This window comes from Bemisia tabaci, chromosome 10 (assembly GCF_918797505.1).
Source record: "Bemisia tabaci chromosome 10, PGI_BMITA_v3".
Classification (NCBI taxonomy): Eukaryota; Metazoa; Arthropoda; class Insecta; order Hemiptera; family Aleyrodidae; genus Bemisia; species Bemisia tabaci.
The window spans coordinates 22,844,813-22,871,963 of record NC_092802.1 but is presented as its reverse complement, the minus strand read 5'-3'; the positions used below and the strand labels follow the sequence as shown (position 1 = coordinate 22,871,963).

The 27,151-nt window shown below is 37.9% G+C and overlaps 1 protein-coding gene across 11 annotated transcripts in view; it reads left to right on the top strand.

Moving 5' to 3' along the window:
* The window catches only part of CASK (peripheral plasma membrane protein CASK), an 832,536-nt gene extending 805,472 nt beyond the window's left edge, over positions 1-27,064 (top strand). For 4 of the 11 annotated variants that reach the window (XM_019058934.2, XM_019058930.2, XM_019058931.2 and 1 more), the window contains 8 exons: positions 5,956-6,054; positions 6,512-6,650; positions 8,383-8,439; positions 14,179-14,298; positions 17,675-17,785; positions 19,098-19,205; positions 21,060-21,268; positions 23,309-27,064. In XM_019058934.2, coding sequence (XP_018914479.1) covers positions 5,956-6,054; positions 6,512-6,650; positions 8,383-8,439; positions 14,179-14,298; positions 17,675-17,785; positions 19,098-19,205; positions 21,060-21,268; positions 23,309-23,488 — 1,023 coding nt within the window. In that variant the 3' untranslated portion in view covers positions 23,489-27,064. The remainder of the gene's footprint in view (positions 1-5,955; positions 6,055-6,511; positions 6,651-8,382; positions 8,440-14,178; positions 14,299-17,674; positions 17,786-19,097; positions 19,206-21,059; positions 21,269-23,308) is intronic. The other 7 variants (XM_072305061.1, XM_019058932.2, XM_072305058.1 and 4 more) reach the window with 3 other exon arrangements.
* The last annotated feature ends 87 nt before the right edge of the window (positions 27,065-27,151 follow it).

Here is a 27,151-nt window from a genome sequence, read left to right as displayed (position 1 = left end):
TTTGAAGAATTGGAAAAGCGGGATTTTAAATCCAGCAAAAAAAACTATGTGCCAACTGAATGCGGGATTTATGAGCCGCGGACATGGCACGAGAGCGTTGTGTACACGGCTCATGTGTTAATGACCAACGAGGCGAACTGCACGACGGCATCCATCTCCGTTGACGTCACTGGCGCTTTATTATTCTCATTCACTCTTACGGCCAGAGAACTGACGAGCACACCCCATATTTCTCACCTGCACTTAAATCTGTTTGATAGAAATACGTCAAAATAATAGTGTATTAATGCATGTAACGCTTGTAGCTTCCCATAAAAAGTATAACTAAGGCCTTGTTTTACGAAGTACTTCTTTGAAACTTGCATGGAGGCCCGAACAAAGAACACTCGCCTTTTAATGCCCTCTGCTCTTCGGTATTCACGGCAACCAACATAATACCTGCTTATACTTATGAGCAGATGATTTATCATGAAAGTGATAATGTCTCTAAGTTTGCGACACGTTTTGTCGCAGGGGCGAAAGGGAGCGTGCTCCTGGATCATAGCCCAATTACCAATTAACCACTAATTGAGGGTAATGGGAGCCTATCTGGCAACCCCAGGAGGACGAAGCGTCTTAATTAACGCACCCCATCCGAAAATTATGCCTATTAATCAAGCGGTGGTCCCATTAAACGAGTCCCGTCCTGTCAACCTAGCCGCGGGGCTGGCAATCGATGCCGGCGCCTGCTAAGCCTTTGACGCAGCCCGCCGAACAGGTATGCATGACGTGCTGCCTGCTCGCTGCCCTAGTTTAGAGCACCTTTATAAAGCGAGTACGGGGTCCGTTTAGAGTACCTTCGTAGGAAGATTATGAACATTGCGGGATCATTTGGATCGCATTTAGCAAAAAGGAACCAGCGTGACTTTAGTGTTGTAAAAATATTGCATCTTCATAATTATCATAAAAATCCCCCAGAATAGCAAATAGTTTTGACTTCTCACCGAAAAATTGGTAATTTTAAAGTAACATTATTGTGTAAATTTTAATATTGTACATATATTGGGTTTTTTAAAAAGAAAAGGATGAGTTGCACGATTTTGAAACCACTATAATCGCGATGGTTTCTTTTTGTTAAATGCGATTCATCTCTAATAGGCTCGATGATTCTCTTGAGATGAAAAGAAATTGGCGAGCGTTGCATGCAGATTATTCAAAAACCAAAATGAGGTTTTATTTTAATTTATCGTTATCAAAATTACTCCAAGTAAAAATAACCAACATGGACCGCTGTTGAGTCCATGTTGGGCCAACATAAGCGCATTTTGTGCCCCACACGGTGAGGTTGGGGTCGCCTTTGGCCCAAACAACGTGGCGACTCAACATGTTCGTGTACCACCACCAATGTGGTACTATGTTGAGATCAGTATGTTATCACGCGGGAACCAACTCTACACTGTTACATACTGGTTTCATAGTTGTCTCTGAATTAAGACTATGTCGCTATCATACGGTAACGGCATATCGACACATGGGTTGGTAATGATATGATTTCAACATGTTACCAACATTGTCGTTTTCAGTAGGATGTCCTTCTTATCCGTTTAATGGAGGAATATCGATTAAGGCCGTTTTGGGACCCACCCTGAATTTTTCCAACTCTACACTTTTTTGCTCGTTGAGGGTCCTTTCTCGGAATGCATCATAATTTGGTTATTTTCTGGCCTAATACTGGCCGAAAATTGAGTCTAATTGCGCAAAACGCGGGTTATTTGGGTTTGCGATTGTGTGTGTGCCGAGAAATCAACGTTTTTCGATGAAATCGGCCTTCAAACCTTTCCGGATCTTTTGCATTTTTCGGATCTATCTCGGAACTTTTGGAAAAATCTAAAAGGGATTCCAGAACTTTTGACGGTTACGGAGTGGAAGAAATTGGAACAAACCAGTTCCAAATCTCGGAACTTTTGAGATTTTCCTGCATTTTTCCCGGAACTTGAAATTTTCCGCATCTTATGCATTTTCCGGAACTCTCTCGGAACTTTTGAAAAATCTAACAGGAATCCCGGAACTTTTGAAACGAAAAACAACGGAGTGGAAGAAACTGGAACAAAAAAGTTCCGAACTCCGGAACTTTTGACGGACATGAAACGGGAGCCTCGCAGTATCAGACCCAAAAACTTACCAAAAATGACCAAACAATGAAGCAGTCCGGGAAATATGGACCTTTATCTTGAGCCAAAAGTTGTAATGTTGGGAAAGTTCAGCTTAGAGTGGGCTCAAAAATGACCGTTATCGACACCCTCCCTTTTCTCCACCGCAATGCAAATCTCGCGAGCCTACCCCAAAAAAAGAGCCGTCTAGAAAACGAAAATGAATGCGACTGCCTGCTCAGCAATCAAATTTTTTTCTTCCTCTTTTTTTTACAGCAAAATTTCAAAATGTAACAACTCGTATCCAGCCCCTTTGAAGTGAGAGCTTCTTAAGTTCCTGCGGAACGCATTCCCGCTTTTAATAGTCACTCTTGCGCCTTCCTTTACACCCCCCTCCCCCACCTCCACCCCACCAACCTAGCCCTTTGAGGTGCAACCGCGGCGTGCCTCTGCTCTCCTTGAAATATTGACGCGAAGCTGCGCAGTGGTGTGGCGTGCTTTGCGATGTATCGATTGTTATGTCATTTAAACTTGTGGAAAAGGATCGATAATCAGGGTGTTCGCAGCGAACACCTTGGTAATCGATTCTTTACCATAGGTTTAAATGGCAGAACAGCGATATATCGCAAAGCACGCCACGCCACTGAAGCTGCGGTATTTAATTTTCACGCTCGCGGGATGCGGGATTACATCGAGGTATTTGTGCTGAAAGGAACTATGTTGCGCGCGAATCCTATGCACGTAGTTCCTTTCAGCATAAATACGCCCACGTATATTCGCGTGCTACAAGCTGTAGGATAGCGAGGAAGAGGGGGAAAAAAGGAAAATTAAAAAAATTAAAAGGCGCGTGCAGCAAGATTAGACTCTTTGAGCCGTTCTGCCGTGCTAAGGAAGAACGCCGTATGAGCATTCGAGAGTTGCCAAATTTCCATTGATAAAAAGTTTATTTTTGACCCAATTTCAGCATTTTTTTCCTGGTAACGCGTACCGATGTTAAATTTAGGTGAAATATAAAAACATTCTACCAAACGGAACCATGCCCCAACTGTATACGACACTCATAAACCATGGGCACGTGACAAGAGCGTGGTGGACAGGGCTCATGAGTTAACGCGTCGGATCGTCGCGCGTCGGCTCCATCGCACGGTGGATCGAGTCAATGTAAGAGATTGGACAAAATTTGGAAACATTAAAAGCTCATAACCCGTTTACTTAAAACTTTGAGATTCTGAAAGCTGTTCCATTGGTTTTCTATAGAAATTTTCCTCTAGCAATACACCTAAAAAACTTAAAATGTGACAGAATAAACATCAACATTTGCAGTTTTAGTTGAAAATGTTATGTCCAACCTTTCTGATTGACTCAACCCACTGTGCATCGTCGCCGCTGACGTCACTTGCGCTTTATAATGGAGATGTTGCATGTGTGAGGAATTTGCTATTTGACTGTTGATTATTTTGTAAAAGTTCGCGAGAAACACGATGGTGCCGCTGGTTTTCTCTGAAATCAACTCCCAAGCTCAAAAAAAGCTCTCAAGTTGAGGCACAAATGGAGGGGATGTCCCACGCTATCCTGAGAGTCCACCTCTACATCAAGACGAGCTCTCCATGCAAAGATATAGGGAGCAAATACATTGACAGGGCTACCACTTTATTTGGGGACTCTAAAACCGAAAACATGGCATCACTGCTAATGTATTTTCTCCCTATCTTTACACGGAGAGTTTGTCTTGATGTAGAGGTGGACTCTCAGTATAGCGTGGGATATCCCCTCCATTTTGGCCTCAACTTGAGAGCTTTTTTTGAGCTTGGGAGTTGATTTCAGAGAAAACCAGCGGCACCATCGTGTTTCTCGCGAACTTTTACAGAAGGATCAACAGTCAAATCGCAAATTCCTCACACATGCAACATCTCCATTCCCGTTCATTCTTACGACCCTCAACTGACGAGCACACCCCACCTGTCTCTGGGTCATTCAACAGGAATACGTCTATATCGAGTCGATTTTCTGCCAAATTCGGCGTCGCCGCGTGATGTATCGCCTCTGCGAGGAGGTAGTTAATTGGCCGATTTCGAAAAACTTCCCCAAGCCGGAGCGCGGATTTGAGCGGGTCGCGATTCGCGGATCGCGCCATCCGGCGATGTCGAATCCTTCGAGAGGGAGCTCTCGTCGACGACTCAACCGTCGGTTTTTCTCTTCGGTTTGGCAACGGCGCTTTTTGGAAAGTTGTTAAGTTCTCATTGTACCGTTTACCTTAGATAAACGAGCGCAATTTGTGTACAATCGCGGGTTCGCAACTTTCGACCCCCCCCCTTCCCTACCCCCGTCGCCCCCCCCTTCTATCCCCACAGAAAGCATTAAAAGCATGGATGAGTGCAATTTATGCTACTTGAGTGGAGCTTTCACGACCTCCAAGAAGAGGAAAAGTTTTATTGAAATTAAGTTTTTACTTCTTTTTTGGGGGTTGAACGGGTTGCGGAGAGATCGAGTCCGTGGACCGAAGTGACGTCGCACAGTGGGTCGAGTCAACGGGAGAGGTCGGACGAAATTTGGAAACTTTAAACGCTTGTAACTCCGTTTATTTAAAACTTTTAGGTTCTAAAAGTGGTTTCATTGGTTTTCTCGTGGAATTTTCCTCCGTACGCATCTCTCAAAATGTGAAATGTGACGAAAGAAACATCAAAATTTGCAGTTTTAGTCAAGAATTTCATGTCCGGCCCCTCTTTTTGACTCGATTCACTGTGCGTCGGTGGAGAACTCGTTTAAACCGAAGCACTCCCGAAGAAATCCCCTTTTGTCACAAACTTTGACTTTCTTTTTTGAGACCTCTTGTTCTGATACCTGGATGCGACTAATCTTCCTTAACTAACGCTGAATAAAAACGTCATTATCCTGGTTTGGAGCCATCATCGGTTATTTTCTTACGGTAATCGGGTTTTACACGAAATTGGAAAGGAAACAACTATCAACTTGTGTTAATTCGCATACGTTTTCCAGTGGCCTATTAACATTTTTCAAACAATTAACATTTCCAAAAATGTATTTATGATATTGTGCGTGTATCGATCAGTGTACGAAAAAAAAGAGGAGAAGATGGAAAAGAAAAAGGCTACGCTAGTTATTATTGCCAACGACCGGACTGTAAGGCTAGGCACTTGGGCATTTGTGATGTCGACGCCTGCGAGGATGCAATTATTCGAGCTCGGTGGATGTCCGTGTTGCATATACAAGAAGCTGAAGGCGTTTTGGATTTCTGGATGTTTACGCGACGCGACGCCTGGATGCAAGATGCAATTATTCGAGCTCGATGGATATCCGTGTTGTATATATAAGAAGCTAAAGGCGTTTTGGATTTCTGAATGTCAACGCGACGCCGGGATGCAATTTTTCGTGATTGATGGATATCCTTCCTCCTTACACAAAAAAGGGAAGGCTCCCGTAATTTCAACTTTTCGTGCACGATTGATGTCCGTGTTGATTTATGCGGGATTCCAATTTCAATTTTCTCCCGTCATCGTTTTGAGAGCAGTGAAAATTTTGGTTGAGGCGCATTAGAAAAAATCTCTTAATTTTTCGTGGAAAAACTATGTTTGCAGGGCAAACTTCGCTCCTTTCTATTTCATTCGCGTTCCACGAGTGAAAATCAAACTTTACACCTGAATCAGCAGTAAGATGCTATAGTATAGCGTTGCTAGCCATACTGCATATTTTAGGACGACGACGCGATATTCATTTTAATGTTGTTTTTAGTTAATAATTTAAGTTCCGCACTTTAAATTAATTTGGAAAAACAACTCAAGCTGACCCTTTGTTTTGTTGTTTTCAGATTTTTGTACGTGCTCAATTTGATTATGACCCTCTTGAAGACGATCTTATCCCCTGTGCCCAAGCAGGGATCGCCTTCAAAACTGGAGATATACTTCAGGTAAGGTCTCAATACTTATTCAAGTACTCGATAATTATACCTTTACCACAGCTAACTTACAATCAGATGGGCTTTTTAGTGAACCAGGACCAAGTTTAACGTAAAACTAGCCGAATTAATCTATATTAAGGTTTTAGGCTAACCGAATCTAAAAGAAATTTTCAACGCCTCTGTTTAAAAAGCTCTTTTTGAAAAACCCTGTTTCGCTATTTTTTAAAGTAAAATTTACCTCACGGTGAAATTTACATGAAAAAGTCAATGACTACTTTTTGAGAGCTTTTTTTTTTTTTTTTTTTTTTTTTTTTTTTTTTTTTTTTTTAAAAAAAACTCCTGGTATTTTTTTATTATTCTTTCTATGATGACGAAATTCTAATTGGAGGAAAATCAAAACTCTTTCATATCAATGTGCGAAACATGATTCTTGCAGCTAATTTACTTTGTTTCTATGACTCGACAGATAATTAGTAAAGATGACCACAACTGGTGGCAAGCGCGGAAGGATAGTGCGGCTGGTTCCGCGGGACTCATCCCTTCGCCTGAGCTTCAGGAGTGGCGCATTACCTGTGCACAAATGGAGAAATCCAAGCACGAACAAGGTATTATCAGCTTTACTATTTATGACTGGATTTTCCCTTTTTCTATGGATAGGCTTCAGTGCGCATTTTTCAACGTATATTAAATGTGATATATACAGGGTGTCCCAGGATTCAGTACGAATACCTATTGAAGAAGGCGATTCTTTCACTGGAAAAAAAAAAACACATTGGATCTAGAGTCCAGCCTCTTGGGTTAAAAAAAGACGTTTTGTGGTTTAACTTTTTTTCCAAAAACGCTTTCCCTGGGAGCCATGGCCCTTCAAAGTTAAAGGGAAAAAAATCGTCTTTTTAACACAGTGACAATGTTTACCTACCAATATTAATGAAAATTGGTAACTGAGGGTAGTTTTTAGCGTTCTTTTCATTTTTGACCTCCAAAATAGGGAAAACGAATTTCGAGGGGGGGTTTAAGGGGGTATCGAACTTGGACTAGAAGTGGCCAAAAGGGTACAGGGTACAAGAGTACAGGGTTTACCGCCAGTTTTAAATTTTGTATACTTTTGGTAAAAATGCAAAGGACGGTTCCACGAACTTACAGACTAAATCACAAGGCTTGCGTTTCTTAAAGCTGTGTCAACTTTAGCCAGGCTGAATTTTACAAGCGTACTTCATTAATTTAGGAGGAGATATAGTAAGTCAAAAAATGGGGGAAATACTAGGAGGATAGGTGCCCTTGAAAATCTCCACTTAAAATTTTGATAAATATTTTCCTATGTCTAGAATAAGAGAGAAGAAAAGAAGTCGCTATGAAGATACTGAGATGACATGATCCGCATTATCTTGAAATCTAATTGTTTGCTCTTACTTTTTTATTATGTATTTTGTGGCGATAACTGGACAAGCCATTTTTTGGAAAGAATCTTTCTCCATTCAGTACAAATTTTCTATTTTTGCGTAATAGGTACCTACCTATTCCAGATTTATACCACACGATACATATTACACCAACAAAATTAGTAGGTAAACCTCAAAAGCTTTTTTGTGCTTTTTTGTTGGTATGTACTGAAAATTTTTTTTCGTGAGTTAAATTCTGAGGACAGACCTAATTCCCAGTGCTCCCATTCCATTTCCATCAAAATCTCCGTGTCTCAGAACTTTTTTGTTCCAATTTCTCCCACCCCATGACTGTTTAAAGTTCCGGGATTCCATTTGGGTTTTTCAAAAGTTCCGAGAAAGTTCCGAAAGAGGCAAAAGATCCGGAACATTCCAGGTTAAAAGTTTATTAAAGTTCCGTGAAAAATTCAGGTTAATCTCAAAAGTTCCGGAATTCGGAACTGGTTCCGGAATTCGGAACTGGTTCCGGAAAATGGGAGCACTGCTAATTCCCGGAATCATAACACACGATGCATATTACACCAACAAAATGAGTAGGTAAACCTTAAAAGCTTTTTGTGCTTTTTTGGTGGTACACCGAAACAATTTTTTGCTTAGTTAAATTCTGAGTACAGAAGGTTAGAACAGGTCTGCAAGATGACTCATCAGTCAAACATAAACTAACCACTCTTGACCTTAGTTGTTAGAATGAAAAATCCTGAAAATCAATGTCCCCAGTAGAATTCTCTCGAACAGTAACTATTCGACCCTTTTGTTTACCTGCATTGGTTCATGGATACCCCAGTCCGAATAAATGACAACCTACCCAGTAGAATAAGCCCTTTTGTATTATTATGATGTGAGAATGTTTTGTGGCAATGAATGTTGGTTGTGACGGCATGTGTTTGTGTTCTATCAGACAAGGAATCTGTCCCCGGGTGTTCCTCCCACAAAGACGGCTGTGACTCATCAGCAGGTAAACACACAAACACACACACCAAACCCAAATAGCATGGCATCTTTCAGCAGAACCAAAAATTCCGCAAGCCAAACGATATTTGGACGTGTTTCTATCAAGCGGAACTACACTGAAAAAAATAGTTCTGTTCACAGGGCTCCTGCATTTCTTTTGTAATAGTCACAGAAGCTTCCGTTATGAGGACAGACTACTCTGTTCACGACCGAAGTTCTGTTCTGACAACAGAAAAATTCTGTAAGTGTAACAAAGAAACTGCAGGAGCCCTGTGAACAGAAGGCTCTGTCGTCAGCACCATCTATTTCTTTCTGTGTATGGGCATTATGACGTGACCCCTGTTATGCACATATTCTTATGGGTTTCAAGGCTCATGTCTTAATGCACATAGTTCCGTTTAACAAAAATACGTCTATCTAGCGACGAACTCGTGGCCCAAGTTTTGACCTTTTAAATAATGAATTGATAACCTGACATGCGCTGACACAGAAAATGGTCGTCTGCAACGTTGTAGCGTGTACCATCACGTGGCAGACAACCAGCTTCCGTGTCAGCGCAGATTTAAGTGGTTAAAACTTGTGCCACGATTTTGCCACTAAATATCGTCTGGCTCTCGGACTAAAAGATGTATTTAATCGTCCAAATCTTAAAGTTGATGCATGTTTTCATTTTTGTACCTCCTTCAGAATATTTTGTGTGTAAAACCGTTTTAGTCCGGGTGTATCACGTTTCTAGCTTTGGTACCCTATTCCGCATTTGATCGGTTCAATTTACATGGAATTTCCCATTAGGAGCGGATCGTCAATTTTCAAGCGTAACGTCCGATTCATTTAAGACCGTTCTTGCAAGATTTTTTGAGACTGGGTACATCGAAGTGGCGAAGTGCCAGGTAGCACTTCACCCGAAGTTCTATCGCATTTGTGACGGTGGCACTGGTCTAAAAACATGTTGGACCGTATATTCACTCTGGAAAAAAAACACATTGGATCTAGAGTCCAGACTCTTGAAAACATTGACAAGAAAAAATACTCTTGATTCAATCAGATTTAAGCCTAAATCAAAAGGTGGAAAAAAATTCCAAGGATGATGAAAATCCCTAATTTTTCCAAACACGTGAGAGTCAAAACTTGTTGGCTCAACAAAGAAATGCAATTATAAAAGAAAGTTTCGTGATATCTGAGACGTTTCCATACATTTTCCCTGCACTGGAAAAAAAAAACAAATTGGATCTGGAGTCCAGACTCTTGAAAACATTGACAAGAAAAAATACTCTTGATTCAATCAGATTTAAGCTTAAATCAAAAGGAAATCCGCTCAAATTAAGAGGCTTGGTTCTTGATTTAAGCTTAAATCTGATTGAATCAAAAGTATTTTCTCTTGTCATTGTTTTCAAGAGTCTGGACTCTAGATCCAAGCGTTTTTTTTCCAGTTCGTATTCATGATAGTTTCCTCCACTCTAAGGCCTCTTTATCACATAATGCAATACCTTCATGGAAGCCTTTAAGGGGTCTTCATTATTTACAGTTGAATTACGCAGCTTTTCGTTTTTTACTTATTTTCATATCCTCCTTTCCTCTTTTACATTGCACCCACAGTGAACACTTTCCTTCAGATTTTCGAGAAAAGTCAAACATTTTTTCTTCTACACTATTTACCTATCAAACTTTAAATAAATTAATAAATAAATTTAACCTTTCCCCTCTCCTCTGAGAACGCATCTCTTAACTTCCCTCTGAAGTCACGCAAGTAAATATAGATAGCTTTCCAGAGATGAAAGGTAGCTTGTATGTTGTATGCAGTTTGCATGAGCCTTCGTTCTTTTTTAAATCGTAATTCTTAAACAAAATCTTAGCTGACTTAGAAAGTTGAGTCGATTTTTTATAGTTAAACTTTTTGCTTTTTTCATTACACCCTTGACATGTTTTTTAAAGAGTAAAAGAAGTTAGTATGTGAGATAAGAATTTGTTAAAAGTCCTAATTAAACGTTTAACATAAGCCTCCCACGGCTTCTGGCGGTCTGAGAAACCTGAAAAGTTGGGGGAAAGTCAGGATGGCAACCTGGAAAAGTTAGGGATTTTCGCATGCAGCGTTTGGCAAAAAAATCTTTTTAAAGTAGAAAAATCCAAGCGGAAAGCCTAATCAAATGCCATATAAAGTCAGGGTAAAGTAAATGTAGCAAGCAGTGGCGTGGCGTGCTTTGCGATTTATCGATTTATCTGTCATTTTAACCTATGGAAAAGGATCGATGAACAGAGTGTTCGCAGCGAACACTTTAATAATCGATTCTTTGCCATAGGTTTAAATGATATTACAATCGATACATCGCAATTCACGCCGCGCCACTGGTAGTAAGGGGAAAATCCGAGGCTCGCGGAAAATGAAGAAATGATCGAAACTCTGACCCCGTTCATTTTAATGAAAGTAATTGCTCTGTACAATGAGTCACTGTGAGGTACAGATTCCTGTGGAATTAGGTATGTTTTAAATCTGAAATTAAAGGCAGATTATAGGAGATACTGACTGTTTCTAGGATATATTTGTCGCGAGCAATCCGCAATCGCAGGCAATTTGCAAGCGTGCTTGTTAACCAGGGTGGCAGCATTTCATGAAAAATACAATCTTGAAATTTCACGTGAAATCTTTAACGAAATTTATGAAAAATACCGGGTCCTTTTCATGTTCCACAAAATGTATAAATTGTGACTTTCCTCCATTTTTGTGTGTTTGAGTTCGGGCTGCATTTGTCGCAGGCAATTTGCAAGCGGTTCACACGTTGTTTCCATAAATCGCAATGATGCGCATCGGCATAATGCAATTTTTAAGGGTTATGGTCTTCAAAAGTATGAGCTCGGCTTGAAGCACCTTCATTTTTTGTGATACTGTACGCTTTGTCACGAAGTTAGTTTAGTTGCCTGTCCGATTTCAACCCAACTAATGTCACAGAGTTCACTACACGTTCTTCTAAGTGTGCATATCCCTGTCATGTTTTTAAGGATGGAAAAGTGTCTATTCACATTACAGGCAACATAATCAGCACTCTAATCTTGTTCTTTTATTTTTGAATTTTATGATTTTCTATATTTATCCACCACCAGCTTGTAAATTGCCGGCGATTGCTAATTGCCTGCGACACATACATACTCTAGCCCCTGAAAAATATGAAAAATTTCACAGCCTCGTGAAATTTCATGACATATTTCACTGAAATTCCCAATCTTTCATTTCTATCTTACGTTGCATGCCACCTGGTTGTTAACTCGTCGCATTGCAACAATTTCTATCAACACAGGAAAAGTCTCATCGGTAAAGAACAGAACCTCGAAGCTCGACCTCGACGTTGAGCGCCTTCAAAGCCTGGCGATACCGTCCGCTTTACCGGGAGGTTAGTTTAGTTGCCGATCCGGACCAAACCCAACTCTTCACTACCCTCATTCGCGAGTGTGCTGGCTGGTTCAGTGGCGGATCCAGCAATTTGGGAACCACGGATCTCCTCCATTTAAACCTATGCCAAATAATCGATTCCTGGCGAAGCACCTGGCCCCTCCAAGTATCGATACATTCCCGTAGGTTTAAATGGAGGAAAGACAATGTTGCCAATCTGTTGGATCCGCCAATAGGCTGATACCACGCATTCAAGAAAGGAACAACGTCTATAACCGAGCATTTTGATCAGCACTTTCTATCTTGGTTCTTTACTCCGGAATTTTCACATTTCCTTATTTAAAACAAGTAGATTGCAATTTGCCGGCGCGGCAATTACTGACTCTCTGCAAAATATTCACATGTTCAATGCTCCATTATCAGGGTGTCTACAAGTCCGGAATTTCCAGAAAGTCTGGAAATAGCACTGATTCTTGAAAGGCGGCCCGGAAGTACTGAAAAAGTACGGAAATTCTGCAAGAGGGTCCGGAATTTTTTCATTTTTGTCGGAATTTGAGCGAGAAATTCAAAGTTTTTCACTTTTTCGAATTTCGTCAATTGAAAGTACACAAAAAGTACTGAATTTTTCTGATCAAGAGGTACTGAATTTCGTGGGAATGTACTGAAAAAGCACTGTAAAAGTACTGAATTTTGGCCAGCCTGTTTTAGTAGACACCCAGATGATTGAAGACCTGCTATTTTAACCAGTCTCAAAACTGGTTATCTATCTTCACAATACATTGTTTTTACAAATTACTTCAACTGTTCATGAGAATGCACTTATTACCTTCACTTCCAGCAATCCTCGTGTCAATTAATTAATTTTCATAGAAGCATGCATACGTTTTCTACGGAAATAAAACTTTTAAAAAAAAAATATTTAAAATAAAAATTACTTCCTATCTAACTTTTTGACTTTTGAATGGTATTTTGTACGGATCTCTGCTGCCTTCAGTTCGTTCTTTGGTACCCGCATTCGATAGTTTAGTTTATTATTAGATGATTTTGTAGAGAAGATTTCAATAACCGAATGTCGAGATTTTTTTTTCGTATTTCTTTCCCTTGTACTTACTGGATTTCTTGTTGAGCATCAGAAAGTGAAGGTAACAAAAGCCCATTGGAATACCTAAATCACTAAAAGCTTTTCAATTTCTTAATTGATACCTAATCATCTGTACCGTATTTCTTTGCTAGCTACGAACAGATTGCGATTCGACACACAAGTCGTTCAGACTTCAATATTGGTGATTTAGCCAACTTGCGACCAGCACTCACAATCAGTAAACAACTGCAATTCATTATGGAGGGGGAAAAATCATTCAAGCAAATTTCAACCAATATTTTTTAATCTCTTTCGGAAACCCAAGAATCGAGGAGCGTCAGACTGCTATCGACCAAGGGAGCAGTGGCGTGGCGTGCTTTGCGATGTATCGATTGTTATGCCATTTAGACCTATGGAAAAGGATCGATAAACAGGGTGTTCGCAACGAACACCTTAATAATCGATTCTTTACCACAGCTTCAAAAGGGGAAATATCGAAAATCGATCATTCACGCCTCACCACTGCTAGGGAGGCGAAATTCTGTATCAGCCGCGGGTAATAGTGTCATTCAGACAGCGAAGAAGGAATTCTCCTTCTTCGCTGATCTGTCGAGCTTACATGCAGAGAATTTTATGTTCACTGTGAAGAAATTTCAATTTGGTCTGATATTCTGCAGTGCTAAGGAAAAACGCTGCATGGATCTTCGGGCGTTGCCAAATTTCCATTACCGAAGCACGAACTTCCTGGTAAACCTATAAATAGTTTTCCTCCAATTCCTCAGATGTTGTTTGCAATTTCACCTAAAGTTCCTGAAAATGTCAAGGAAAAATATTCATAACTTTCCTCAAAAATAAACATTTTATCGAAGGAAATTTGGCAACGTCTGAAGGCTCATACGGCGTTCTTCCTTAGTGCTGAGGAAGAACGCCGTATGAGCCTTCAGACGTTGCCAAGTTTTCTCCGATAAAGACAGAATTTACTGGGAAAGTTGTGAATATTATTTTCTAAAATTTTTGGACGGTTTTTAATGAAATGTAATCTAAAATATTTGAACATTTCAAGGAAAAATATGCATGAATGTAGTCAAAAATGCATGTTTTATCAATGGAAATTGCGCAACTCTCGAATGTTCATACGGCGTTCTTCCTCAGCACAGCAGTATTGTAGTTGGGCTCAATGATCATCTCCTTCAGTAACGGTTAACGGCTCTTAAATAAGTTATTCTTCCGGTTTTCAATAAGTTTATTCATATCGTTATTCTGTCATTTGTTTGTTTCAGTTAATTGCTCAATATTTAGTCGTAAAAAGAAACAGTACAAGGACAAGTACTTAGCGAAGCATAATGCTGTTTTCGATCAACTTGATCTAAACACATACGAAGAAGTCGTCAAGCTTCCAGGTATATTCTTTTCTCTTTAGTTTTTATTCTGTCCTGTCCCAGTTGCAGAATGAGATAAAAAAAGTTAAATAAATAGTAAAAAGTAAGGAGAAAAATAAATGAATGATGTATAACTTTTATATGGAAATTGTTTTAAGTAACGGACGCACGACCATTTTGCATACGAAATGGGATTTCTTATCAGAAGCTCCCATTCTTGTCATCTTTTTCTGTAAAGAACAACGTGAGTAGGTATTATGTAACTGTCGTACGATTGGATGGCATTTTGCAAGATGATACCGGCCATTAGCAATAATGCAGGTTTTCAGGAGAGCAGGTTCAGCAAAAACCATTGACATTTAGAGGCGGATCCAGAAATTTTTCAACACTAAAACTCCTTCAATTCAGAGGGTATGCAATTTGATCTCCTAGGAGTTAAAATAGTTGCATGAAGTCGAAACGAGCATCCGTACAGGGGATCGGGTCAATCAGAGAGGTTGGACATGAAATTTTTGACTTAAACTGCAAAATTTGATGTTTATTCCGTCACATTTTAAATTTTAAGGGATGTTCACCCATGAAAATTCCACGAGGAAACCAATGGAACCACTTTTAGAAGTTCAAAATGTTGTATGAACGGAGTTATAAGCTTTTACAGTTTCCACATTTTGTTCGACCTCTCCTATTGACTCGATCCACTGTGACCCGCGACTCAGCAACGGCCAGGACCGGATTCACCTACTTGCCGCCCATGGGCCGCCTATATTTTGCCACCCCCATCTCATTCGTTTTGAAACTCGATAAAAACCATCACATGAACGTGCCAGCGGGGGAGGGGTGCACAAGACGAATTTACTCGTGTTGAACACATCTTTTGGGAAAGCCCTGTCAACACTACTAGCAAAACTTTGCGTGAAAGTTAAGTTTTGTAAACCTATCTCTGTGTGGACAAGGCCTTCCATTCATAAGAAATGAACAAAAAAAGTATGAAAGAACAAACATAAATGTGGTGGAATGATTTTAACTTCCGGCGCCGCGCCGCGCAGACCGCACCGTGTTTGGCGCAATGCGCTAAGTATTCATGCATTCTTGTAGGTGCTTGTGCTATCCGTTTCACGCTGACCGCAATGACCGCACTGAGTTTGATGCAATGCGTGAAGTATTCGTGCAGTCTTGTAGGCGCTAATATGTGTTACATGCCGATCGCCGCGCCGAGGGCTTCTCCTTTTCATCTCAAGTCCTCGTTATCATTTCTCTCCAAGTCGCGCCGTTCTAGGCCAAATTGCGTGTTTGGTTTCTCTCGTAACTCGACTTATTGAGGGTGCTGTCTCTTGTATCACTAAGAGACGACAAAATTAGAAATTATTATACTCTCAGGAAATGAGAAATTTTGTTGCCTTTTCTCGTTTGTAATTTTGTTTTTATAAATCCGATTTTTTTTTATACCTACACTTTAAAAAATTGCAAATTTTTGCCGCCCCTTAGATTTGCTTCCATTGGCCGCGGCCCATGTGGCCACCCCCTTAATCTGGCCCTGGCAACGGCGCACACTGGGCCGAGTCAATAGGAGAAGTCGGACAGAATATGGAAACTTTGAAAGCTTTTATTTTTGAAAATATACAACAGGAAAGTTTAAAAGTGGTTCCATTTGTTTTTTCATGAATTTTTTTCCCAGCAACACCCATTGAAATTGAATTTGTGACCAAATCGACATTAAAATTTTAAATTTGAGCCAAATATTTCATGTCCGACTCCTTCTATTAGCTTGTTCCACTGTGCGGCGCGGCGCTGCCGCTCTCAACCCAAGTATAGACTCCTAGGCAACGAATCACCGGACTTTTTTAAAATTCCTTCATTTTGGTGGATATGCAATTTGATTGCCGGGGAGTTAAAGTAGAAGCTCGAGGTCAACAAGAGCCAGGTAAATTTCAAAAGTCGTGTTTAGCAAAAGAGGAACAACTCTTTGCAGGGCCGGATTAAGGGGATGGCCGCATGGGCCGCGGCCCATGGCGGCAAATTTAGGGGGCGGCAAATTTTGCAATTTTTTGAATGTAGGTATCAAAAAAAGAGAAAAAAATCGGATTCAGAAAATAAATTACAAACGAGAAAAGGCGACAGAATCTCTCATTTCCTGAGGGTAAAAGTATAGTAATTTCTAATTTTGTCGTCTTTCGGTGATACAAGAGACAACGCCTTTAATTAGCCGAGTTAAGAGAGAAACCAAACACGCAATTTAACCTGGAGCGGAGCGGCGCAGCGGCGGTCGGCATGAAACGCATAGCGCCTTCAAGAGCTCATGAATACTTCACGCATTGCGTCAAACACAGTGCGGTCAGCGTGAAGCGCATAGCGCCTACAAGACAGCATGAATACTTCACGCATTGCGTCAAACACAGTGCGTTCAGACGCGGTCGGTGTAAAACGCACAGCGCCTATTTGACTGTAGGAATGCTTCACGCATTGCGTCAAACATAGTGCGGTCGGTTTGTTCTTTCATAATTTTTTCGTTCATTTCTTATAAATGGCAGGCCTTGTTCACGGAACTTAACTTTCGCGCAAAGTTCCGTGAACTTTTGCTGGTAATGTCGACAGGGCTTCGCAAAAAATGTGTCAAACACGAGTAAACGCGCCTTATGCACCCCTCCCCGCTGCACGTTCACTTGATGGTTTTTACTGATGTTTCAAAACGAATGAGAAGGGGTCGGCAAAATACAGGCGGCCCACGGGCGGCAAGTAGGTGAATCCGGCCCTGGCTCTTTGTTCCTTCTTTCAAAATACGTTTGGTCGATTCTTCGAGAATCTAATTTTCGTGGTGCAATCGAAATATTTTAAACAATGTTTTGGATATATATGGTGTGCTTTTTGTCATTAGTCACTAGTAAATGCTCTTCTGATGTGCAATCCGTCATAAATAAGAAATTGACAATTTGGCCGCTGGTTCTTTTTTGCTTTAAGTCGTCCATTTATCATATGATGCGATGCGTAATAACTGATGCAAAAATGAGTAATAAATGTTCCCCTTTTTCAATATGTATTTAATTATTTTATTCAGGCAATCCATTTCAACTCCTTCTTCACAGAGAGGTAAAATCAGGCAAGTTCCTCAGAAATGACAATGACTAATTTTCCTTTAGAAAAAGAGATGAGAGATACGCTTTCTTGCCGTTTCTAGGCTTAGGTGTGTCACATGTCACAATCTTGGTGACAATTTTGGAGGAAAATGACAAGAGTGGTATGTTTACAAGCTTGAAAGAATGATGCCTTTTTCTGACGCTCAATGTTTTTATTTATCAATTGGTTGATAGTAAATAGTCTAGTAACTCTACTGTAGCCAAATTAAAAAGTTCATTTGTCTATACCGATCTTTTTTTTATAATTCATATGTTTTCTGTTTCAGTATTTGTTCGGAAAACTCTGGTCTTATTAGGAGCCCACGGCGTTGGTAGGAGGCACATTAAAAATACACTAATAGCAAGACATCCTGATAAATACGCATATCCCATACCTCGTAAGTGAAGTAGTCAGTTCTGTAACACTTTTAAAAAATCACAAGGTTAAAATATTCGTAGGTAGTTATTCTCTTCACGCAGCAGGATAATTACTCCTCAATTTTAACTTGTAATTCTGTAATATCTTCCTTTAGGTTTTTTGTAAGTAAGTAGGTACTGCGTATAAAAAAATGTAAAAAATTGGTAGTTGTAATTTTAGAGGTCAGATCATACTTGATCTCTTACTCGAAAGTTGAAAGCAGACGTTTCTAGACCTACTTTCTCCGTTTAATTTTTGAAATCCTTTGTTTTTTAATCTATAGCACTTGTGTTTCTCCTTTCTCATAACCCCTCCATTTGTTAGAAGTTATCACAGTTAGACTACATTTTGCAATCAGGAACTACAATTTCTGATTTGGTTGAGTAACAAAGTACCTATACAACATTTTTTTCCCTATGTACATAAGTGTTTCCACAAATGAGCCACATATTGTAGCTCCTAATTGCAAAATTTTGTCCAAGTAATACCTACCCACTGTATTATATTGGCCCCTCTGCCCCAGGGTTAAATATTTAAACTGCTGAAGTGGGTTCTTTGCATCAAAACAAGACCTTTTTCTCAAAAAGAGTTTTTTCCCCCAAGTTCTCTGATGGGAGGCATGCATGACTCTCTCAAAGGCTTACCTAGGGAAAATCATCGGGCTTTTTTTTTTAATATTGGCGATATCGAAGAATCAAAATTCATGAAAAATGGCTAATTCCCAACACAGGATGTTTGGCTAACCAAAATAGTCAGGAATGTGTCACTATATGTTAACGGCCTTTCTCCGAGTCTGCCAGTTCATCCAAATGTGGTTTGCTTTGAAACTAAGTCCTGGAGGAAAAAGATGCCAACAGATCATTCACAATCAATAAGATTATTTTATGCTGAAAGCAATGGTATTCTAAAAAAGGACCATCATTGCAGTGAAAAAAACAAGTTCTTGGCCATGAAAGGTCACAGACTTCCTGAAATCTGCCTATGACTTGAAATTTTGACCTGAAGCCCTAGATGAATTCTGACTTGAGGAATCTAGACTATAGGGAGCACCCATTATTCAACAGTTTTGTTTAATCGTTTTCAAGATTCTATTCAAATTTTGCATACCTGGGACATTGACACATCTTCATTGTTGTCTCACTGTTAAAACTGTATAATTATTTTTGCCTGTGACCTAAAAGTCAGTTGATTTTAAACGAGCATCTAATATCAGTGTATTACATCTTCATAACACTTACCTTAATTTACCTCTCAGTTTACTAATCGTTGTATCTTTCCCAATTTTTTCCTAGATACAACAAGGGAACCTAGGAGTGACGAGGAAAACGGTAGAAATTATTACTTTGTTCCTCATGATGAAATGATGGCTGATATAGCTGCAAATGAATATTTAGAATATGGTTGGTATAATTATCAAGTTTTCTTTGTGATTTTTCTGAAGAATTTTTAATGATTCATCTCCATAATTTGCCTCTACTATGATTAAAATTGATTTTTAAGTATTTATTTGAAAAAATGAAACGTATTCCTGCCACCTAGCTCTCCTTTTATAACTTTTAAACATATGTATTCTATCACCTCTCTCCTCTTTAAGTTGTATTTATTCCGTAAAAATGAACCTGAATTCATGTTTTGAATGTATTTGAGATTTTAAATACATCCTCAGGATGAGAAAATTTTTGAGGCCCCTTTTGCTTCTTAGAATTGTGACATCCGCTTTAATCCCTTAGCCGTTTTTTAGTGATTTTGTAATTTTTATACAGTCGTCATTTTTGTTTTGAGATTTTTCACGGAAAATTCGAAAAGTATTAGTTCTTTGCTGATGATTTACAAACACTTAAATGAGATAGAGATCTAACTTCGATTTCATTTCAAAGAATGCAAAAAAATTACATCAAGATGCATTGCATAGGTACCTAATTATTTCACACCAAAGGAACTTATTGGAAAATTTAAATACACTCAAAATTCGTTTAAAATGTGGTGATGGAGCCTGTAAACTCTACAGTTTTCTTCTGAAGTCTCTAACCCGTAGGAAAATTGTCAAGAAATTATGTATGCAGTGTCAAATTTAAAAGAATAATTTTATTTTAGGCACATCCTAAGGTAATGATCAGAGCTCATTTCTTGAAAAAATCCAACTTATTGCACCTAAGCTCAAACCTTTTTCAATTCAATCTGAATTTTACAGCTAAATAATCACCTGCATTTTTGTTTCATATCTCCTGCAATTATTGTTCACGAATGAAACCTAGAGTTTATAATTCTGCTAACTTGCTTTAAAATTCAGTATGAAAAGGAAATTCTCATTTAGGTGAGAAGAACATTCCATTTGAATTATTGAAAAATCCATTCAAATTCTGGCACATTTTCTCACAAACTTTCAAATCTTCAAGCTTGTAATTTTGCAGGCATGTAAATATGACAGTTGGTTACAACTGGAACTACAGATTTGTTGGTATGGAAGTTCATTTTGGAAAATTGAAAGTTTGGCTGATGTTTTTGCAATTTTTTGGAGCTGTATTTTAGTATGAAAAAAAAAAAAATATGAGTGTATAATTTTAATAACTAATTAGTTATTTTAATAACTTTAATTTACTTTTTAATAGCTAATTACATTTATAGCCCTAATGCCAAGGAAAATTTAAAAAAAAAAGGTTATAAAGATTAGCACTTTTAGTTGGACGTATTTATGCTAAAAGGAAATATGTTGCATGGAAACCCTATGCGCATAATTCCTTTAGCATAAATACGTCCAGTTTCCGAGAGACATGCACCAGAAGGTTAAAAATAATTGTTTTCAAAATTGTGAAAAAGAAAGAAAAAAAAAGACTCATGTACCTATCAAGATGGACCAAAATGAGCGCTCTTCATTTTTGAAAAATTGTAATTGAAAGAGTGATTGTCCAAAGTGTACGATGTTTCACATCATTTTGAAACTGAAGTACTCCATTTGAGTCGACAGAAAAAAAATGTTGAATGTTTTTTTTGGGACCTGCTTCGTATCTTGAAGAGTTGAAAATTCATTCAAACTTAAAGAGATTTGCTGTTTGCTGCAACATTAGTTACCGGCAACTGTGGACTGGTCAGTCCCACCATCAGCATAGTACAGCCTCCCAATTTTCTGCCTCAGAACTTCTTTTGCATATGGGCCAAACTTGTACAACTGCCAAAACTGAACAATATTGACCAAAATTTCACAACTTGCAATCTCATGCCTATTCAAGATTGCTTTTTATTTCTGTGGTTCTCAGGTACTCACGAGGGTGCAATGTACGGAACCAAATTAGAAACAATTCGCAAAATTCACTTAGAAGGACGAGTTGCGATTTTGGATGTCGAGCCCCAAGCCCTGAAGGTCTTACGAGTCGCTGAGTTTTCACCTTATGTTGTATTCATTGCTGCACCTCAGCTTCAGAATCTAACCGATGTGAGTTCAGCAAAGAATATTGATGTTATGAATGTGAGTTCACCCCATAATTTTCCAATGTCACTTCTCATTATTGCCAAATTATTTATTGCTATACTTTTTTACATCATTTACATTTTCCCTAGGTACATTATGCTCTTCATTTCTTTGATCACCTGAACCGTTCTCATTTCCATTTCATCCTTTTTAACCCATTGTCTTTTTAATTAATCTTAGCTAAAGATGAAAATCGATGGCTAGAGTGCGAAACAAGTATCTCCATTGCTGTGACTCAAAATCTCTGCTCCTATTTTATTTTTTTGAAAAGAAACTATTCAGCTCAAAGTTTGTACAGAATGTTCTGCCTGAGAAGAAAATTCGAGGAAGTTTCTAGGAAATTATGTTGAATAGTTTTCAAATGAATAAATAAAGTATGATTGGAAGTCTGTAACGTTGTCATTCGAAGTACATGGATTTGCATTTAGGAAACTAAAATATTAGTAACTTTGAACAATTTAAAGTAATCCTAGAACGCCTTTCCTGGGTTTGAAAAACAATACATTGGACAAAGTCAAAAACCAAGTATCCCCATTAGGACGTCTCAAAATTTTTGCTCCTGTTTTGTTTGTCCAAAGAGAAACAAGTCAATTTTATAGCTTGAAATCTATGTAGAATAATCTACCAATGGAGAAGAAAAATAAAGAGAGTTTTCAAGAAATTATATCGACTAGTCTTCCTAAGAAAAATTTACTATGATAGGAAGTCTGCAACTTTGCAAATTTAGATACATTGTTTTGCACTTCAACTATTGATATTAAGCACTCATAATAGGCTCTTTGGGAAAAGAGGAAGAAAGTTTTGTCGCAATACTATTATATTGTTAAGCAATTGCTACCAAAATTATGGAAATTTACGAATCATTTAAATTCTTTAGACATCGATGCCAAGTCGTCCAATAGGCTGAGAAACATCACTTTAAGTCAATGGGTTAAAATGTCAGGAAGTATAAATGATGTTGATTTCATGCTGGAATTGTCCCTAAAGATTTTTGAAAGAACGAAAAGTGAACATAAATACCTATATGAAACTCATTCCGAGTTGAAATTTTTTCTTAGGTGATTCTCAAAAAATTAAATTATCAAGAAGCTAACATCTTCTAAAAGAGTATAGGTACCATCAAATTACGAGGCCAAAGTGTAAAAGCTGTCCCACAATGTTGAGAGTTACTTATCCTTCAATGTAGTCTCTATTGGACATGGCACAATTGGCTGAGCGTTCTTCTAATTTCAAGGAGCACCAAGAGAAGTCCTCTCTTTGGAAAGCTATCAAGATTCTCATTGTGTTTTCTTTTATGTCCTCGGTTGTTTGGAATCTGGTTCTGTTCAGCCTGATTTCAGCTTTGATAAGAGCCGAAGGTTCTAGAGTAGGTACCTAGGTACTAGATTTGGGGTATGGGGAGGGTGTGAAAGTGAAAGATGCTGAGTTTTGCTAAGAATTACTGGACGTCATAGTAGGAATGAGCTGAGAGCAATGTCCTTCTGAAGCATCCAGTCTTTGCCTGCCCACACTTTCACACTGTCGGTAGACGATGGGTGTCTGCGGGCTTGAGAAAAAAACTTCCCTGACTTTTCCTGTATTCGACACAGAAAACCAGGGTGGCGCATACATACTTTTTGGACAGACCTTGTGCTCCTTAACTGAACTCAGTCTCCGTTTAGTGCTGGTAGAAAAATACACAGTCCGATTTTAACTTCATCATAAAATTGATAAACAGTGCTTCCTATCTTTACCTCTTCACATCATCTGAGGTGCTATTGGGCCAAGGACACTTCTCAGTTGCAGTGTAAGAATCTCCATCATTAATGAAAGTCCTGAGGAATATAATGGGTGATTTTTCTATAGGTACAATGTTCTATAGAAAAATCAACCTTTAAATGGGGTCACTAGAAAAATTCATAATAAATTTCAATGAAACATTAGCAGAAATTCTTAATCACTGTCATTAAAAAGTGCGATTCTCCTCCTGGCATCCAGAACCTCATTTGACACCCCCTCAACTAAGTGTAACTAATGATTTTTTCTCTGTTAATGTAGTTTGATGGGAGTTTGGAACGATTGGCCAAAGAGTCAGAAGTTCTGCGACAAGCTTACGGTCACCTTTTTGACCTGACAATCGTTAACAATGACATCGAGGAAACCATAATAACGCTAGAGCATGCCATCGACAGAGTGCATGCCGGACCACAATGGATTCCTGTCTCTTGGGTCTATTGACACTCCAATTCTTTTGGATTCATGTACTAACTGAATTACATTCTTCTTCAATACAGTACTTAATCAAAATATAAGATTCCTAAGGCTGGAAGAAAGTAGAATTGCTCTAAGTTTGTAAGTAAATGCCAAGTATTGGAAACATCCAATTTTCATAACAAGTGCGAACACTTATCACAGCCTAAGAGCTGTCCCAGGTAGCACAAAAAGTGGGGTGACATTTAATATGTCCAGAACATTTTTAAAACATTCAGCAACTCCATCCGAATTTCTTCTAATGGTTGTCATCAGTACTTCCTGCTGTTGTCAATGAAAACCATGAATGTATGATTTTCTTTAATTGGCAGAGACCAATAAAGTTGTAATTTTACAATACGTTTAATGCGTTTTCGTTTTAAGTACACTTTCAAGACATCTCAAGAAAATTATCATAGCTAAATGGGGCTTTGCAACATCAGATCCAATCGGGAATGAGTTTTAGTTTGAATTCTGAATGCTAATGTGTTTTGAGCAATCTCAGAGATAAAAAATAGAACCACTGACTCAGATGGAATGTGTTACCAATTCTGCCAAAATTCACCACGCTGGTCTGTATAACTGTCTAAATTTAGTTGATTAAGTTTGATGATAAAAAAAAAAAATTTCCATGAAAAATAAGAGAATATTTGGGGAGGAAGGGTTGGAAGATGTCTCAAATGTGTGCTTATTTTGTAATTTATCTCAGATCATTCCAGTTTTGCTAATGAGTACGACGATTGATTCCAGTTTTCCGAGAATATTCTTGTGCTATCTGGGTTGAGAATAGATTTTATATGCGCATTTTTGTGATGCTCAAAGATTGCAAGCATATTGATGTAAACTTGCAACTTGTTTGTCTTGACCAACCAGAAAATGGAACTTACTTTTTGATTGATTGTCTGCATTGATTTTTGTTCTTCCACCAGTTATCTTCTTCTTCCTCTAATTCTTAAGAATTGGACAGTGTTTAATGTTAAAAATCAACACTTGGCTGTTGCTTATGTTAAAAGAGGAAATTTTTTTTCCCTGAATTATTTTTTTATTTTTCCTTTGAATAAACCCTTGTGGCATTGGCAGTTAAATTAGGTGGACTTTAAAAATATGTTAAAGAAAATCGTTACTTAAATGTACAAGTTAGGCAATTGTTTTGTAAAGTAAAGTTTCTGTGAAGTCAACGTTAAAAGAAAGTTATGATAAAAATTGGCATCAAAATTTTGTTGAATTCTAAAAATCACCCACATTAATGCCAGACATAGAATAATTAGCAAAATGTGCAACATAAAAAAACCAAAGTTCCGTGTAAAATGTTTGTAGAATTTGATTGAAATTTACTCCAATGAAATGGGAAAAAAGTCTTTAAGTGCATGGTGGCACTTTCATGTGAAAAAGAACAAAACATGTTTCCCAACACAGATATACTAGCAGTTTTTTTTTTTTTTTTTTTTTCAGCCTGTGCTACTAGGGATGAGAGTTTCTTTTGTGTGTTTGTCCATGAAATCTTACCAGGACAAGTCAGTGTTAAAGTCTTTAAGTAATTTGCCCAAAGAATGATTACTTGATGTCTAGTGTTGTTGCAATCTCCTAATTATTATAGTTACCATTCACAAGTAAAGTAAAAAAATCCATTTCAGGGCAATAATTTAGCTGCAACCAAAACGTTTAAGAACATATTAGGGAAGTTTTGAGCTGACCTTGTAGCCGCAAGAAGGAAAACATCAAATGAAAATATATTTCTAATCATGGAAATATTCCTTCTCTTGTTTTGTCTAAAGAATATATTTTGGGTAAACTTTTTTTTATCATCCTTGTAAGCTCATTAAATGTATAAATGTCAGTTATCCGTTTCAGCTCCTCTGTTCCTTTTATTTACAAATAATTTTAATAATTAATATGAAAAGACAAAATGCCAGTATAATTTATAAGATCGTAAATAGTCGGAAGGCAGGATCAAGAGTAGGCATTTCAATAGACTCTTTCAAAGATGAGATTCATATTATTATTACCTATTTTTATTCCCCGTCATAATAGGACTGCGTTATGGTCAAGTATACCAGGGATTACATTCTAAGGTTTTGACAGAATTGAAATTTCATTTTGAAAAGCTCATTTAAGGTCAATAGGCTCCTTGCGCATTCTGCCAAACGGAGGTTCGATGCTTAAGGCTCATAGCTTTGGCATGAACAAAAACATTACGTTCGAACTTCTAGTTTCTTAATCCAGAGTTAACCTGCGATAACGGAGATATTAAATTTCTTTGAAAACAGAGAGGAAAAACAAGGGATTATGTTGTCACTCACTGCCATATTGCATACCATGGTTTAGTGGTTATCTTTGGATCCATCTTTCAGTGATGAGACGCTTATGCACCAGTGCTGTCACAGCCAGTGCTGAGAAGCAAGGGTAAAATAAAGCATAGTACCTATGCACCATTGCTGTGGATGATGGCATTCACCGTTTTGTTGGGGCAATATTTCCTCTTACATTAAGTGAAGAAACTTGGTGTTGGCATAGATCTTATAACTTGATGCTGCTTCATGTTGTGTGATCAGAAACAGAATCTCATCTGCCCTTCCCTCCATTTTTTCTCAGAAAAATGATCCCAAAAAAAATTTAATGTAACTTACTCTTCGAGACATTGGTCAAATAATCCTCTCCAAATTTGGAAATCTTTTTTCAAAGATTTGTAACTCAAACACGGATAAACTGGAGATACATGAAGCAATTTTTAAAATAGTTTTGTTCTAATAATTTACGGAGGTGGGGAAGAAACTGCCGACAAAAATTTAGCTTACCTATAATAATAATACTGTGGTGGGAGATGGATTGTATTCTATTTATTAACGAAATTAATAACTTGTTTCAATTAACTACGAAGTTTATTCATTTTAGAGAAAATCGTTTTTGAATGAAATTTTCCATTCTTTCAGCTTTTTCATTTTATATCATTACGGTGGAAAGCTTCACTATTGTACAGGAGTTAACCTCCTCTTTCGATGTAGACATCTTTCAGCTTATTAATTACCTATATCAAGACGTTCAACATATTTTATTAGCTCAAGATTTCAGGTTACTTAATCTGAATGAAATGTTATTCTTAAATCGACATTTTCTCTTCTCTTGCATATTTTACCAGCAATTTGTTTTTAAAACATCTTTTCTCTAGTTTTCAGTCTTAGAACAATTTAAACCAAAGAGTCCTTGAAATTTTGATTAATTGAGTCGTTTCCCTTTTTTAGAATAGATCGCAAATCATTACCATCAAAAATATAGAAATTGATTAATTAGTAATTAAAAATCTAGTTAACAAATTTATCTTGTAAAAATCAAATGTTAATTATTGTAATGTATACAGTAAGATAATTGTAAATAAAAGTATTTGATTACGTGGTTATTTTATGAATGAAAGATTTTGTTTAAATTTGTTGCAATATTATCTGTATGTACAATAACTTTTTCCTTCAGAAAGTGATGGAAGCATTACCTAGGCAATATGTTCAAATTTTTATTTGTAAAAAAAGTGACTTAATCTTGTACAGAATAAAACTGTATCTATCTACTGAATTGTGGTTTGTAATTTTAAAATCCTTGATGACACCATGTCATTTTTTCATTTATTTTCCTTGGAAGATAGACGTTAAATGGACTGAC